The 16,801-nt window shown below is 48.9% G+C and overlaps 1 protein-coding gene across 1 annotated transcript in view; it reads left to right on the plus strand.

Moving 5' to 3' along the window:
• The window catches only part of LOC120849056 (protein unc-80 homolog), a 220,567-nt gene extending 203,787 nt beyond the window's left edge, over positions 1-16,780 (plus strand). Inside the window, 7 exon segments of the mRNA XM_040504832.1 lie at positions 670-765; positions 1,133-1,221; positions 1,378-1,546; positions 5,355-5,534; positions 10,038-10,259; positions 10,770-10,979; positions 13,236-16,780. Of these exon segments, the coding sequence (XP_040360766.1) occupies positions 670-765; positions 1,133-1,221; positions 1,378-1,546; positions 5,355-5,534; positions 10,038-10,259; positions 10,770-10,979; positions 13,236-13,564 (1,295 nt within the window). The 3' untranslated portion in view covers positions 13,565-16,780.
• The last annotated feature ends 21 nt before the right edge of the window (positions 16,781-16,801 follow it).

Genomic DNA, 16,801 nt, shown 5'->3' on the forward strand with positions numbered 1-16,801 from the left:
TTACATTACGTTTTATCAGGGACTTCCTTTTATTGGACAGAAGTATGGGTATGCTTGCTGAGAAACAGCTCCAGCTGCGATTTAATATATCCACGATCAATTTAGATTCAATGTAAAATACTGTAAACGACTTATTTTTTTCAATTTAGGTCAAACCTGAAGTTTTTAAAAAATTTGCAGGTTCTAATTTTCGCAACATGGTGGGATCTCAATATAGGTTCTAATGTGTTTACATTTTACCGGAATTATTTGCGGGACCTACCTATTTTTCGCGAATTATGGGCAATTCATGAAATTCGAAAAAATTAGGTTCTTGCGAAAATTAACTCGTTTACAGTATGTGTATTTGAAAACATTCAGTTTGATTAGTAGTAAAATTTTAATATTCATATTCAATTCGCAGTCCAAAATCTGATGTTTGCGCATCTCTGCTCTAAATTTCAACACTTTTGTGCTGCTAACATTGTTTACATTACAGGGGAGCATTTACGCCCGCTAAAACTTGCGAGTTCCAGCAAACTTCGGTGCAAGTTTGCGTATGCCTCTAAATTCCTGGAACGCGACACTTCACGAAATTGAGTAAATTGGATGCGCCTGAAAACAAAGGAATTTGAGGTACTCCTTATAGACATTGGAACTAAAAACCATCCTTTCAAAATGTTTCCACAGGGCTGAAGATCTTGATAGTGTGTTACGAAAGACAACTGGTTGGCGACTGGCACAGAATTGCCCGCTGTATTCGTGAACTGGGCAACAGGCTTCAGGGTGAGTACTGCCTCTCCCCAGTTATAGTCAATAAGCAGGCTATGCTTAGGGCAGTGACACTTCATTCCCCGCTTGTCTTCTGTGCGCCTCCATTTTGTCACCTGGCAACTGCACCTAGGTGCAGTTGCACCAAGAGGAGACTAGAGGACCGTTGGCGTCAGAGCAAGAAATAGTGGAGATGTAGTTACCACATAGTTACTTCTGGCTGGAGCAGGGCATGGACCGTGTTTACCCGACATGAAGGGAGTGGCCAACACGATCCAATCCGATTCAGTGGCTGGAGTGTCGTCACTCTGAAGCGTAACTTATTAGGTGCTGGCCAGAGCGCTCACTGCCTTGGGATCCAATGCCCCGTCTCCCTCCTCAGGTGGACTGGCTCTCTGGAGCTTCCTGGACTTTGTTGTGACACACCGGACCCCCCTGTTTGTGTTGCTTTTCCCACTCATCAAGTACAAGGTGAGTGCCGACGCTCGGCAGCAGTTTGATCTTCCAAGCTACAGAATGCTGTTAGCATAGAGCGCCGAGCGAACGTACAGCCGAAATGGCCGTGAGACTCGGTGCGCTGTGGCGATCTGCAACGAAGTGGACGAGCAGAGTATACCTTGTGCGCAGATCTTGCAGACAATCTGCGACAACGAACAGGAGTACTACTACCAGCAGCTGATCCGGGACAAGATCAAGGGGGTGAACCTGCCGACCCCCAAGAGTTTCGGCTGCATGTTTGTGGACCTGGTGAACGAGCTCAAGACCCTCAAGGAGGACCTCGTCGCCTGGAAGCTCGGTGGGCCATTCACGGCGAGGCCGTCGTTTTGTGCCCGGGGTGCAGACGGGTGGCACATTTTAAGGCCGGCTTAATTCTGCCTTTAGTGGATCTCGGCGTTGTAAAAGCAACCTAAAACAATGGCGCCCAAAGGTGGAAAACTCAAACTTTCATTGAATGTGCATATAGGTGCTGCATTTTACCTGGAGAAATTTCAATGCATAGCTCCTTTCCTGTGAAGAGTGAGGCAAACAAATGTGTCAGGGTCAATGGCGAACACGTTTGCAGACGACCGAGTTAGCGATGGTTGTAACTCGTGGCGCCATCTTCTTGTAAGACCAGCGAGCAGAGGAAAACGTGTGTCGTCTGCTCATTGATCTTATTGAGAGATGACGCCACGAGTTAGAACCATAGGTTGGAGAACCTGTATTACAGGGAGTTTCCAACTGCTCAGTTGGGGTCACGTGGTTTATAGGTCGCGGTTGCAATACAAGCTGCGAGGAGGTAACGAACTCGTTGATTGTCTGCGAGTGTCTCCACCTTTCCGCCTGCTTTCCTTCTCACCGCACGACAGTGCAGCGCATGTGCACTTTTAACCAATCGATGCAGGAGGCATCTGCCATTAACATTGTAAACACTCCCAATGATTTGAGATGAAGGCCATCTCTTCAATTTAGGCTCCTTACCATCGCTAACTCGGTCGTCTGCAGACACGTCCGCCGTTGACCCCGGCATGTTTGTTGGTCTCATTTTTCGCAGGAAGGCAGTTACACCTTGAAATTTCATCAGGTAAAATGCACCACCTAAATCCAGATTCGGGGAAAGTTTGAGCTTGATGTGCAGGCATCAATTTTTCCGGCCTTTTTTTTGCTTCATCAAGACCCATTGTAGACACCTTTTACGTTGCAGCACTAAAGCAACTCTAGGAACTGTGCTGATGCGGTGCTGGCTTGAACATAACTTAGTACTGATGTAGATTTGTATCAATGCTGTAGCTCTACTCTAGCACAAAGTCAGTGTTGCATCAGGAAGAACAGTGCTGCTTCCAGCACTGCACTAGCAGCACTAAGCTGAAGCTGTCTCTTGCAACTGACATGGTGAGAATAGCAGGAAGGTCTTGTGGTGGCCTCCAGCACGAGTTTCCTGCATTAGATACCACTTCGGCTTCTCGTGTGCTTCGAGATTGCACATGCGACCAAAGCACGACGGGAGGCACAGAGTGCGTCTCTAAAGACGCACGTTCAAAAAACACTTCCTGTCGTTCTTATCCTGCCAGCGACTATTGGTTTTTTAACTTCTAAAGGTCACTCCAAGTGTCTGACCCAATGCACAGATTGAACGGCGTTGTGTTAGAAAATTATGAACTACTTTAATCTGCATTTATGCCAGTTTTATCGATGTTTGAAGCAGCACTTATTTTAACATGCGCCGCACAATGATTATTGTTCTCGAAGTCGTTGCACATAAAATGAAATTGCAAAATATTTCTTTTGTTTAAGGGTATCCGCTCTAATACCTTATAGTTTTTGGTGTTCTGAACACTTCATGACAACGGACACATTTTTCTTCCTTATCCTGCTTGCAATGCCTCGAGCAAGAACCTGCTTTGTTGCATCTGGGAGGAACCGAGGGACACGCCTCTTGGACCCTTTATGGTGAAACAGAGCAGTTTTTTTTGTTGATGTTTTACAGCGGAGCTGTTAAAGGGATGCTGAACTGAAATCTGGATTCCCCAAAACACGCAGCAAAAGCGTGCAACGGGATGCTACAAACTCCAAAATATCACTCATACAGCAGTACTCGAACGGATGACCGTACTTTTAAAAGAAATTGGCGCATTTGGAAGGAATGTTGACGTCATGTTTCTCCGAGAAGGAGAGGGAACGGCCTCGCGTCTTCTCCACCTCGCGGCCTTGAGGGAGCGAAGCGAAGAGAGGAGGAAACTAGGCATCTTGACGGTCACGCGCCTCGTCGGCCTGGTTCAATCTTGACTTCTTTTTCCAAAAATATGGCCGTCCATTTGAGATTCGCCTTACTAGTAGTGTTGTAGGGATTGTAGCGTCCCGCCTACATCTTGTTTTTTTTTAAATCCGAATTTCGGTTCACCATCCCTCTAAAAGCTAGGTTCCCCAGGATCGTGTCCGGTACCAAACAAATGTAGACACAAAACTCTGGACAGCTACTGCCATCTATGAGTGACGGCGGCAACCAGACAACCGGCTTGCCGGCCTGGCTCATAGATGGCGGCAACCTTTTCAGCCTTTCCACTCTGGTTCTCACCAGAGTGGACACGCTGCATTTCTCTAGGCGTCGTCCTCGACGTCATCCCAGAAGTCGTCCTTGAGGTTGTCCGAGAGGTTGTCTTAGAAGTCATCCTTCAGGTCGTCCTTGAAGTCGTCCTTGAGGTCATCCTAGATGTTATCCTCCAGGTCGTTCTTGAGGTCGTCCTAAACGTCGTCCTAGAAATGGTCCCTGAGGTCGTCCTAGAAGTCGTCCTTCAGGCCGTCCTAGACATTGTCCTCGAGGTCGTCCTAGACGTCATCCTTGATGTTGTCCTAGACGTCGTCATAGATATCGTCCTTAAGTTTGTCCAAGAAGTCCAAGAAGAAGTCCAAGTTCGTCCAAGAAGAAGGAAGACCAGGTTCGCTGGTCTTCCTTCTTTCCCAGGGTGAAAAGGTTGAAAGTTTTTTTTTATGAGAGGTGGATCGAAGAAGCAAAGGATGTATGGATTTTGGAGAGATCCATTTGTTTTGTATGAAGTGTTTTAAGAAACAATTTCCAGCTTTTTTTTTTATATCACAATAATGAACCATGCATTTCTGAAAGCTGAAGTACCTAGTAATCTCACCAGCGACAATGAGGCGCGAAAGTGTTTCGGCGCGTAACTCCGCTTGAATTGGAAGTTGCGAATGCTTTGCTTTGCGGAGGGGGTAGACACAATGATTTGCCGAGTGGGTAGACATAGAAATTCCTGATCACTGCTGCCAGGCAGGGATGCGTGCACTAGCTTTCCTCGTAGATATTTAGACATTCTTTGGTTCGAATGATACGGGCAAAAACTTTCATCCTGTATACCTCTTCTATCAAACCTGCAGACAAACTTTTTGTAATGCGTGCAAGTTTTATTTCCGATAGGGTGCAGGAATTGAGTGTTATTGTTCTGTGTTGTCCCAGTATGTGCGAGGGGGGGGGGGGGGGGGATTACTGGGCGAGCGTGTTAACTCTCAACTTCTTGTCCGGCGTTGACACTGAAGAACACTGAATCCGTGGGATAAAATAAACTCGGAATAAAACACCCCCAAATTCAAAGAAAAATGAACCTCGAAAACACGGAACACCAATTGTAAGCTAGTACTTCAGCCCCAGCCTGTTCCACCAGCCTAACATGAATTCACAACTTCTGGCGACAACGGTACTGCAGTGCATGAATTGCACTCCCTGGATGATCGACCTCACAATGAAGGTTCTTGCTTACAGCTGCCAGACGTGAAAACGTGAAGTGAGGCTCCAATATTGCTCGTATTTAACAAAATTAAAGTTGCGGCAGCCAGAATCACCGCCAGCACGTCTTGCTGTGTCTCGCAACGATTGAAACACTAGCATGCGGCGATGCCAAGGCGGACATGTCTGCCATTTTGCGGTGATTGTCGTCGAGCTTTTGTGTGTATGCCACTTCGGGTGGATCAGGGATCTACCAGTGATGACATCATGCGCAGGCCAATTGTTTTCTAGGTAGTACCATTGGTCAGTAGGCCTTGAAAGTTGCGAACACTCGCGGCAAGAGGTTTCCTGCGGGTGTGCCGACCGCTTTTTTTGTGTGCCTTCTCAGGGGGCGAGCTGGAGCGGTGCAAGTCGTCGACCACGGAGGGTCCCAGCAGCGAGGTGTCCCAGTCGGTGAGCTTCTCCCGGCCCCCCGGCACCCACCGGCCCAGCTTCACCGAGCTGACCCCCGACCAGCAGAGCATCACCCGGCTGGGCAGCCCGCCGGGCATGGCCGCCCTCCAGCCGGGTGAGGGGGGTGGGCTGGGTCACCTTAAAGAAAAACTCCGCTTCATTTTTGTTTTTAAGAAAAAACAATGCAGTTTTCTTCAGTATCACCTAGGAAGACCACATTATGACGTAATTCTGTCTAAATGTTTCTTAAACGGCCCGGCAAACTTTGCAACTTGCCAGTTGCCGAAATCGGCTGACTCGAGTGGGCGAATTCAGGCGCAGCCAACAGCGCAGTCAAGGATATGGCGTGGGCGTAGCCAACATTGAACCAAACGTCATCATCATTATTCCCTTTTGCTCATTTTTACTTTTCCGGGCAAGCGTAACGGGTTACGTCAGCTACATTACCTCTGGGCGCTGTCTGCGTGATTGGTGTAACACGCCTGCACAGCGCGCTTCTTGGGAGCCAACGGCTGCCCCGCAATGGTCCCGTTGTTATTGCCATCTCCCATGTCAAAACTGCCGTCATCGTCTCACCTTTTGTGACTATTGTCTCGGAGTTTCATCCGCACTACGGACGCTACGTGCGCAGACTTACGCCGCAGTTGTGCAGACATTGTCGAATGTCGTAGATACGAAAACGTGTTAAAGAGTGCAATGCAGACAACACTCGTGCCTGGCACACGCCCGCCCCAATCCTACCCGTCGTCGCGTAGAGGTTCTTGTGATATCTCATGATATCCAAGGCCAATGTTGCAGGACGTGGCCGAAGTTTCGGTTTCTGTTCGTGTTTAAAACTAGATTTAAAAATATATATCCCATTTTTTGCGAAGCAAATGACGTAGTGTCTTTTACTAAGGATTTTTAATGCGAAATCGTTTATTCTCTCGAAATCTTCGGAATTAAGCGGGGTTGCTTTTTATAACACCTTCCACACATACCGCAAAGACTTCTGGCCATCTTTTAACCATTTTACAGTCGAGTTTCTCTTTTGCTGTTAAGTTTGAGAGAGGAGGAAGCGGATGCAGCCTAGCCAACACCGTCTGAACTAATGATGCCTCTCGACTTTCTCCTCTTTTTTCGTGAAACATGCTACTGTGGCATCAACTCGTTGATTTAGCCCTTCTAGTTTAGGTGTGGTTGATCTAGAAAAGTTGTATGTCCGCATTTATATGTGCTGCCTCGCATCCAAGGCCAAAAGCATGAGAGTGCAGTTGACTTCTAATGCAGAATTGCATTCTAATGAAAGCTAACTCAGATTTTTTTGTCCATGGCGTGTGTGGTATTTTACGTGACGTGACATTACGGTGTCATTGCGAAGTCGTGGTGTCAATGTTATTGGATCTAGCAACGTCAGGTGTCGAGCAGCGGTGTCGCGACGTCACGTGGTGCTGCTACAGGATGCAATGTTGCCCGACACCACTACTTGACACACGATTAAATCGATGTGCCAATCAAAAATGTCTCAAAACTCACAACGTTTTATACACATTGCAATTCTGCACAGATGATTCAGTCACTAGGTCGAAATACAGCAACCAATTTTTTAACACGGAATGTGTTTTACGATTAGTGTTCTACGAGAAAACTATCGTGAATGGGTTTCACGAACGAACGTCGGGAGCGGGCGTCTGGAACGACCAACATGGACGAGCGTCGCAAACGAGCGACACGCTGGGAGCATTACAAGTGGTTTAGGTTATGTAAAAGCTTACAAAGGCCCATGTAAAATCAACGCAAGAAAGACGCCATTGCACTGCTTAAACGTGGGTTGTTGCAGTGGCAGTCGGTTACCACATAACTACTGAGCTGTGTTGTACAGCTGGTCCGGAAGGATTACGCTCTCGGAAAATTGTGCCGGCGAGAGCAGCGCCGTATCGTGCGACCGCTCCCCTCATTGATGGCTTGCAAGAGCCATGTGCACTCGCGGTGCAGTCGTTTCACTGGGTCTTGCCCTGGGGCTAACAGCTGTGGTGCAGAGTGAAAAAAAAAAAACTAGCACGAACGACACAGAGAGTGCAGTTTGTACGGCACTCGTCCTGTGCTCTGTGGTCTTTGTCGGCACGAACAAGTTCGTATAATTTTTACTCGAGCCTCCTTCGTACTGAAATTCGCGCGAGATTAGCAGCCAATCTTTAATGATGAGGCACGTGAGTGTGGCTGCCCGTTGCTTCAAGGTTTGTTAACTACACGAGGTGAGGTCAACCGTGTTCTAGTAGCCTCGTGGTAACTTTGAAGTCGTATCTAACTCGAGCGATCGAATGAATTTGAAAGCTATCAGTATTGTTAGCTTGCAAAAAGAGGTTTAGGATATTTGAGTAAGTCGCACGATGGCATCTCTTGTGGGGTCTGATTCTGGTCCCTGGTGAAAGCGAGCACCTTTCTGGCAGCTGATTGGATGTCCCGTCACAGCCTTTTGGTGAGCAGGCGTTATCGACCAAGGAGAAATTTTTTACCCATTTGCGGGCCCACAATCGGGCAGCGTTTTGGAGAGGGTAATTATCAACGTACGGATGTTGAGAGAGTTCCTGCAGCTTCCAACATGCTTGTCTCGAATGCTCGAATGTGGATTTCATTTTGTGCACAGTGGCAGGGCTTGTTGAGATTTGCAAAAGAAGTGCAGGCTGTCGGTCGCTTTGAATGCGAAATAGCAGACATCATTGTCATCATCATTCATTTTCTTTGAGAACCTGCAAGGAGTTACACGAGGGAGGAGGCACACGATCACAATTATCATTACATTCGGCTGGGAGTCGTGTTCATTTAGTGCTTCGCTGATCAAACGTGAGCCCCAGTCGAACACTGATGCAGCATTCTCTATGTCAGCCGAGTGATGTGTCAGAAGCACAAGCACATAATTTATGATGCCGTTGTCGACCCCACGGGTGTATTTCTCAACCTAGCAAATAAGGGCACACCGGTTGGATCTCCTCTCCATCATCACTTCACTGTGGCACTCAATTTGTAGCAGAAGGCTACTTTTTTCGATTTCGTTGGCGAACGACTCAAAGGTGTCGCCTTATTTTATCTTCGTCCGCAGTTGAGGCTTCATAGTGGGCAAACCCTGCTTTTTGCTCAAGTTTGTAGATGAACCATCTGCTAATAATGTTGTTGCATGCATAGCAGAGTTGGCTTTGCCCGCAGCTGGCACATGACGGTACGGGGTTCAATTCCCGCCGTACCAGTTCTTCCTTGTCTCTCCTGGAAATTTCTTCTCTTCCGAAAATTCTACAGTTAAACCCGAATATATCGAAGTCAAAGGGGATCGTAAAATAGTTCGATATATGAATAATTAAAATTAAATTAAGCTCGAGTTAAAATTTCCTGGCATCTCTGCTAGCACCGAAGGTCACGGCAAACGGGAGCTTGCCAGATAGAGCATCCAAGAGCCGCTAAATACAGTAGACCGAAGTTGGCAGAGACCGCAAACACTGCCGTGCTTACACGCGCACCTGGCTGGGACCTCCACACAGCATGAGCGACAAAACACAAAAATAAAAATAATTAAAAAAAAAAAGAAATAAAAAAGAATACGGAAACGTGAGACGCATAAAAAAAAAAGTTCATAAAAGAAGTTAAGCAAGCAACAATAAAAAGCTTGAAAAATTCAGGCAGCAAAAAAGGAAACACAAAAAGAAAAATAGCTGTCAAAGCAATAACGGCAAAAGAAAAAGGTTGAAAGTGTGATTGCACAACTGTTGTTGTCAACACACTCGATTTTCCAAAGACTTTCTTTTTTTTTTGCTCACTTTATTTTGGGGCTATGGAGTCTCGCGTCGCGCAGCATCAGCAGTGTTCAGGGAAAGTGCGCAGGATACCGTTCCGAGAGTGGGCACTCCCTGGTCTCTCTACGCAGGCGCGCGTGCCCTTCCCCTAGTTTTTGCCGTCCTCCACTTTTTTTTACAGTTTATTGTTTTTCTTTTTTCGCAATTGTTCTTTTACTGCGTATCTTACAACGTGTATGCTGGCTTGGTGGTCTGCCAGCCCCACAACGCAAGTGATGTGCTTGACACCGGCGCAATTGGATCGCTGGAAAAGCAACGGGAGGCCGGGCTTCGTTCACCATATTGAGTGTCTCCGCCATGGGAGTTTGACGACACTCCTTTAGTTTTACATGTGATTTTCAAGAGGATGCTTGGACTGTTTGATATAAGCAATAATTCGAAATACCCGAGTATGATATAACCGGCTGGACTGTAGTTTATTCTCGTCCGTTATCGTGTGTTCTCGTTAAGAACATTCTAGTGCACAGTGTGTGCAGCAAAGCAGCAGCAGCACATTGCTTTGAGTCAGTCATCCTTTCATCACGGTGGCAGGATACGCAGTACCTTTTTTTCGTTTGAGTCGGAGACACAATTGTCTGCCTCGTGAAACATTTATCTTCAGTCCTAAATTTTATCCGCTCATTTTTATTTGTGACAATATCTTAGCTTACCCTACAAGAGCCAAATCATATCTTGCCCTCGCTGTCACTGTGGTCAAAATCAGACCCCTGGCCCCGAGTTGCGCCGCGAATCGTTGGATTGAAACGCTTAGTGGGGCTCAAGAGCGGGGACTGAGCCGCCCGATCCACGTGCAGCCGAGGCCGGAGCATCTCCCGGGACCGGCGTAGGCGCTCCCCCGGCCCCCAAGCAGGCGCCCTCCCGCTCCGAGTCGCAGCGGGACCCCCAGCGGGCATCGCACAGGGAGCAGCGGGGGCTGAGCATCCGGCTGCACTCTCGGGAGGGCAGCGGACGCCGCGTCATGCAGCGCTTCCTGCGCAGAACCAGCTACCCGGAGGAAGAGGGCCCTGCCTCCCAAGGTCTGTCCCCCCTTCTGCCCCCCGGGACGGGGCACAGTATTACGACTGTACATTGTGCCCCTCTTGTCTCTCACGGAAATTGGGCACTAAAGGAGATTAGCGCAAACGAGCGATTGCTTGGCCAGCGAAAGGGGGACACATGGCGCTGTAGTTGCGCTGACAGAACGGGACTGAGAATGCCCACCAAGTCCCTTTCCCAAAGTGCACTTTGGGAACGGCGCTACTCTGCTTGAGGCTTTCGCCTGCCATGCACAACTGTGCACACAGGGTCTCTTTTTCGCTCGCTCGTCGAGAGCAGCAATATATTTCTCTTTACTTACTGCTTTACCGTCATGGTTCTACCGACGGTAAAGTATGGCTAGTGCCGACTGTTTATCGTTTTACCGTAAGTTAGAGCAGTCAAAAATTAGAAGACAAACACGCGCGGACGGACGTACTGCCAGCCCAGCAGCCGGAGTGTTTAGTACCAGTTCCGGAGATTTCCCGCGAACGGGCGCATCCCTTCCCCAGTGTACCGTCCGATGGAGGCGATGGACCTCGACCACAGCGCGTCGTCGGAGCCCCGGCTGTTCCGCAAGTCAACGCTGCTCATCAAGAAGAAGGGCAGCAAGAAGAGCACGGGGAGTAGCAGCCTCACCTCGGTCGGAGCACCAGAGGGCGGGGCCACCACCGACGACGAGACCCTGCAGGACTCCCTGCCGGAGGGCGTCGACTCCACCGGTGGGTGGACCTTCGCCCGCCCGTTTCCCTTTTACAAGGGTGGCTGGGACGCGTCTCCGACCAATTCCTTTACCGTGTCCTCGAAAGCGGTTCCTCGATTTCTGCCAACGATGCGGAGAAGCATCTTGCTTTTTATCTGCCGCGATCCTGGCAGTGGCACGGCAGTGGAGGTGGGCACAACGCCCGTTCCGCTGCGGGTTGCACTCCAGCTTTGGGGTCCATGGAAACTTTGGCAGTGGAAGTCGGGACGCGGCGACGATGGCGCGGCGACTCTCGCGTTTGTTTGTACTTTTTGCCAGAACTTCTACGACGAGGCCCCCCCCCACTGAGATTGTGACATTCGACGGTGTGACACACTGGCTGCTGCAAAGTCACTTCGTTGCCACGTCGAGATCACTTTTGATACATGTGCAGTATAGGATGCTAAACACACCAGTCAGAGATGCATTCCAGACACCTTAATTCTTTCCATACCATGGGGAAGACCGGTGCCTTTTGAGGAATAAACTATGCACTTTTTTTTAATTTCCACAACTTATTGGTATATGGCTAATTATGATACATCAAATTATATAGCTAAGGAGTTGCTCCTTTGAAGAACCAAGGGTTCACACTGATGTCAGAAAAAAGTTCTTTCATATTTTAAAGGGATACTACAACGAAATTTAGGCATTTATTTCTTGCTCTATTCGTGTTCAATGGAGCGTTATCACATCAGACACACCAATCTTTCATGAAAGAGACACAAAAAGGAATTTTAAAATAAATTAAACAATTAGCAAAGAGTACCTGGTGGATGTCGCTAACGCCTCGTTTGTAATGCCCGTCTAGGAACCTTGACAGGTAGTGACGGTAACAGTCTCGCCTCCGGCCACGACGAGAGAAGAGGGGAAGGTGGAACTCCCCTCTTCCCGAGACTCTCGCTGTTGTCCCTCTACAAGATTACGGAAGATTAACCCGTCACTCAGAATTCGTACAAGGACAGCTTTGGGGTTACTTGCGGTCGCTGGTGTGCTTCGGCTGCTTTCAGCGGATGCTACGAGCCATTGGGGCCTATCCAAGGCCGTGTGAATGTCATGTGATCTTGGAGAGGGGCACAGCGACGCGCGGAAAGCGTATTATGGGCTACGTCCACAGAGCGGGATTGGCCGGGATAGCTCGCAGGGCGTCCGCTGCGTACAGACATAAGCTCCCGAGACAAACTATGTCACGATTGCGGCGGATGCGACGTGCTGTTCGCTGGCTGCTCTTCGAGCGTTTGCCAGAGTGGGCCGTTAGGCCATTTATAATGAAAAATACAGCCATCAGGCTCGCAATACAAATGTGCGATTGTCATTTACGGATATTGTGGATCATATTCAGCCTATTTGTGAACACGACGGGCATGTTTCATATTTTGTTGAAATACCCCTTTAATGCGGAACTTGGCATTTGTGCTAAAGATAAGAAAATGCTTGAACATTTACATCTATATCAAATCATAATAGGATTTAAAAACGGTCCTAAATATACAAAGCGTGCCACATGCCCACCACTATCACTTCAATAAGTTAGCTTCAACCGATACTACCATCTTTTTTGGTTCGTCGCCACTTGTGCTTTTGCGGCGTCGCGACATTCAGAGAAGCTGGTACTTGAGGAGGTGCCCGTCCTCCAGGACACTTTCCTTGCGCAAGACCTCGGTTTGTCATAGCACTGCTTTACCTTCTCCTCTGCCACTGTTTTCCTGACTCTTTTCACGCATAAAATATGTGCTTTGCTTAGGACAACCTAAAAAGCTAGAACGACGCTTTCCAATGAGCACCCGTCGATGTTCTGTGCCTCAGAGATGAAACGTCCCTGTAGCAGCCCAAATCAAGGTATCTAACATCATTAACGGTCCTCACTGCCCCCACTATCATCTAAAAAATACAAGCAGCAAAACCAGTTAAATCGCGAAACTGAGGCCGTCTTTGTAATGGTCCTCGATGTCAACAGGATGCCATGTTTGACAAGTGCCACTGCCATGGAGAGGTTTATTTCCGATGGCTTCAGCTTAGAAGGATGCGCAAAATGAAATTGAAGCTGAAACTGTTCTTCCACTCTTTACGAGATAGCGCAACTTCTTCCTGCGCACCAAATTCGAATCTCGGCGGTGCACGGAAGCCATCAATCACGGGGGATCGATGGCCTCTGGGCATGGTACAGAAAGAGTTAGCAAGGGTTTACGTGCTCCTTGGTCGTGCCGGCCAGTCTTTGACCGATTCCTTCCCGCAGGCGAGCCCCTGAGTCCTGCCGCGTCCCGTCCCCAGTCCCCCAGCGAGGGGGGTGAGGCCCACAAGCCGAGGCACCGGCTGCAGCGCCAGAAGGCGCAGAGCCGCAAGACCTTCCGGCTGGGCAAGTCGCGCCGGGGCGCCGGCTGGGCGGCCCCCGACAAGGGGGCGGGGCCGGACGATGCCCCGCCCCCGCCGCTGGCCGAGGAGGAGCCGGAGGGACGGCCCCGCCCCACCCGGGCCTCTTCCATTCACGGGCTCCCGCCCAGCGCGGCTGGGTCGTCGCTGCTCGCGCTGGCCGCCGAAGACGCCAGCCGCGCAACCTTTCAGTAGCTCGTAGCTGCATCGTTGGCCAGGCTGGGGCCAACGTTCCTCACATTCTTTTAACTGTTCTCGGCTGCTCCGAGAACCAGGGAGGTTGGATAGAATGGAGCCAGCATCGTGCCACAAAATTGCTGCGAAAGTACAGGGGTGGTCCACTGGCGGTCACTGTCCAAGTGTCCGGTGCTAGAGGGCATCCCTCGCTCGCTGGCAAATGCCGGCTCGTGGCTTAATGGAACGAAGGCGGTACGATTTGGCCGTGCCGCAGATTTTCCCGTCGATCGGGCAGGCGTGAAAGATCCTCTACCCCTACCTCTTTGGACGTAGTGAAGAAAACGTTTCAAGGGATATCCGAACAAACGAGACAAAAGCGTCCTCGGTGGTCATAGAAGGTCGACGGCGCTTACCATGGGGTCTGCCAGTGTCGTTCCAGCGACAACAGAGGCGATGCAGACACGTGCGGCACGGAACGAAAAGGATGCGCAAATTCACGGTCAGTTAGGACAGATCCGTCGACATCGACGAAGAGTGGCACGAGGCTCTAAAGCGATCCGAGGTTCGTTTGATCGGTACCAAGCCGAGAAACTCGCTTTGCATGCTTGGGTCTTGGTGTAGCGGCGACAACTGCCAGCCTTCGTTGTTGTTTTTTTTAAATCTTTTAGTGAGAGAGAAGGAAAACGGCAGTGTGCGTGCCCCGGTAGCCAACAATGCTGCCATTCTTGCGGCATTTTGTACCTGCGTTCGAGAACCACCACCACGCCACAGCTCTGCTAATGTTATCAATGCTGAAAACAGCTTCGGCTTGGCAGGTCTCGTGGGTGGCACAAGCTTGGCCAACATCTAGAATGGGCAAAGCTAATCGAACCCGCTCTCGGTAAATCGCAGAAAATGGTCTTGCAAGGTACAACACTCCAACCCGTCGCAAAGACGTGAAAATATTGAAGAGAAAGTGCACTTGCAACAAAACGAAACACCATTCTGGGTGGCAGCCCTGTGCTACTTTTCGTTCTTCCCGTACATCAAATGTGCTTCATATATTTAAAATCTGTTATAGCAGTCAGTTACCTCGGACATTCGCAGAAGCACTTGTTACGCAGGATTTGGTCCTGCCATCACATTGAAAGTGCAGGCATTTTTATGCTAGCTGCATTTTGACTGGGACGAAGATAGAGCGAAATAACTTAAAACAAGCAAGGAAAGAAAGCCAATTCACTGCTGCATATGCTCGGTATGCTGCTTCTAATCCGTACTGGCCAATTGTCTCTTTACGACAGGCTTTTGTGCCAACTGCACCATGGAGCCAAAGATCTTGAAGCTGTCAAGCAGATCTAGTGAAACTGTGTATATCTCTGTGATGTTAGAGGCAGTGTTTGTTGTTGTGTGCCACTAGAAAGCTTGGGTGTAGATCTATATATGTACATCTTTACATGCTAGCCTCCTTTTCTTTCGTACATCTATCCACAGCAGTTCTACGATGGGGTGCAAGCTCCGTAGCTAGCATCCAAAGCGTTGACAGTGTTTCCTCTCTGTTTGTGCCTGTTAGGTTGTGCTACCTTTACTGTCTTCGAAAGGAGAGACTGGTGGATGGAATGCGACTCAGTATTCCGAGATCAACTTTTAGTCCGACAAGTTGCTAGTCTTTCAGTTGTCCAGACAAGCTGCTTCCGATCCTACCCTGGACACAGCTTGAAGCTCAAAAAGTAGCCTCTAGGATTTAACTAGACATTATTTTACTCGGCTTGCTTCCCTGTTGTCCTCGGGCAAGTTGTAACGTTGGCCGCCATCTATCTGTTGATGACAAACTGTAGTGAAATGTAACTTAATACAGGTTCCATCCAGTGCATTTACCAAGAGTCTAGCTTATATACAATGTGCAGATCAAATAACCAAACATTCTTGGTTACCCCTCGCATCCAAATCTATAATTGTTTTGGCTCGGACAGCTCTTTTCTAGTGGAAAATTGTGTCTACGACGCAGTTGGCACGAACACAATGTGGGCACATTGTTTGCAATTGGCTCCGATTATGTATGGATGATTGCAAACTTTTACCGCCAAATTGGACGTCCTTACCGTGCAAGCGATTTTGGCAACTGCTTAAAGGGATGGCTCGCTTGTGCCAACTGCGTCCGTCTCTACAACGCAGAAAAACTAGTCCAGCGATTGTTCTCGTCTAGTAGAACATCGTAGCTCCGCCAAATTGCTGTGCGTGGCAGACGGGTCTCGATGCCAGTTACGAAGTATTTCCCACAGACACCCTTGCAGAATGACCCTTTAGGGTCTGGCCTGGCTGTAACATTCCTCAGTGTTGTTTTCTGGAGGCGTCTATTTGTCCGTGCCATAGAGCTTAACTTGCAGAGTACAAGAAGAAAGTTTCCCTTTCTCCTAGAGTCTACAGGAGCCGTAGCCAGTGCCCTGCGTTGGTTACTGCATGCTTCAAAAGTCTGCATGCAGCATTCCTCTGTCGGTTTCCTCGAGAGCTGCTGCGCGGCCAAGCTTTTCTTCTGGGACGTCTGTAGTCCATGGCAATGGGGGCTCCTGAGCAGTCCCCCTGTCCATTCGTAGAAGTACAACAACAATCTGTCCTCGGCAAGAAGACGCAGAAACGGCTGTCTCAATGTGTTTCCAGCAGCCGGGCTTAGCTGCGTGCGTGGGTGTATCTCGTGCCTGCGCAGCGTCTTCCTTTGTGTCGCGTTACTGAAAACTGCTGTGTTAGGCAAACAGGGCCGATAGCGAGCCACGCTTTCGTAGAGGTGTTAGTTGCAATCTGTACCTGTCTGTTATTGCTGATGTGCCAATGATGTTTCTAGTGAGATTATAGGGCAATAGCACTCGTTAATTGATGTGCAATGTCGTTCCGAATAGACTATTACGTGTTTGCTATCTAAAGTAGACTATGTTGTCTGTTTGTAGGCGAATGTTGCTTACGGTGTCTGTTTGGAAGGGGAGCGCGAGCGGTTCGTGGTTGGCCAGCCTGTTCTGTATGTGGTGTGTGTTGCTTGACGATGAACCCGGACTGATGCTAGTCAGTAGTCCATGGAGTGTGCGAGGGCAGGCGCCTCAGGCATGCCAGGAATTTCGGAGTGTGAAATGCCGTACGTAATTTGCAGCCCATGTGTTTTCTAGGCATTTGTTGTATGTTTATTTTCTATTTAGATCTGTCTTGGGCTTTGTACAAGCATTCCGCTTTTGAATGCTTTTCTAATAAAGCTTACGCAGAAACGAAAAACTTTGATGGTTGAATACGGCC

This window comes from Ixodes scapularis, unplaced genomic scaffold (assembly GCF_016920785.2).
Source record: "Ixodes scapularis isolate PalLabHiFi unplaced genomic scaffold, ASM1692078v2 ptg000299l_1__unscaffolded, whole genome shotgun sequence".
Lineage (NCBI taxonomy): Eukaryota > Metazoa > Arthropoda > Arachnida > Ixodida > Ixodidae > Ixodes > Ixodes scapularis.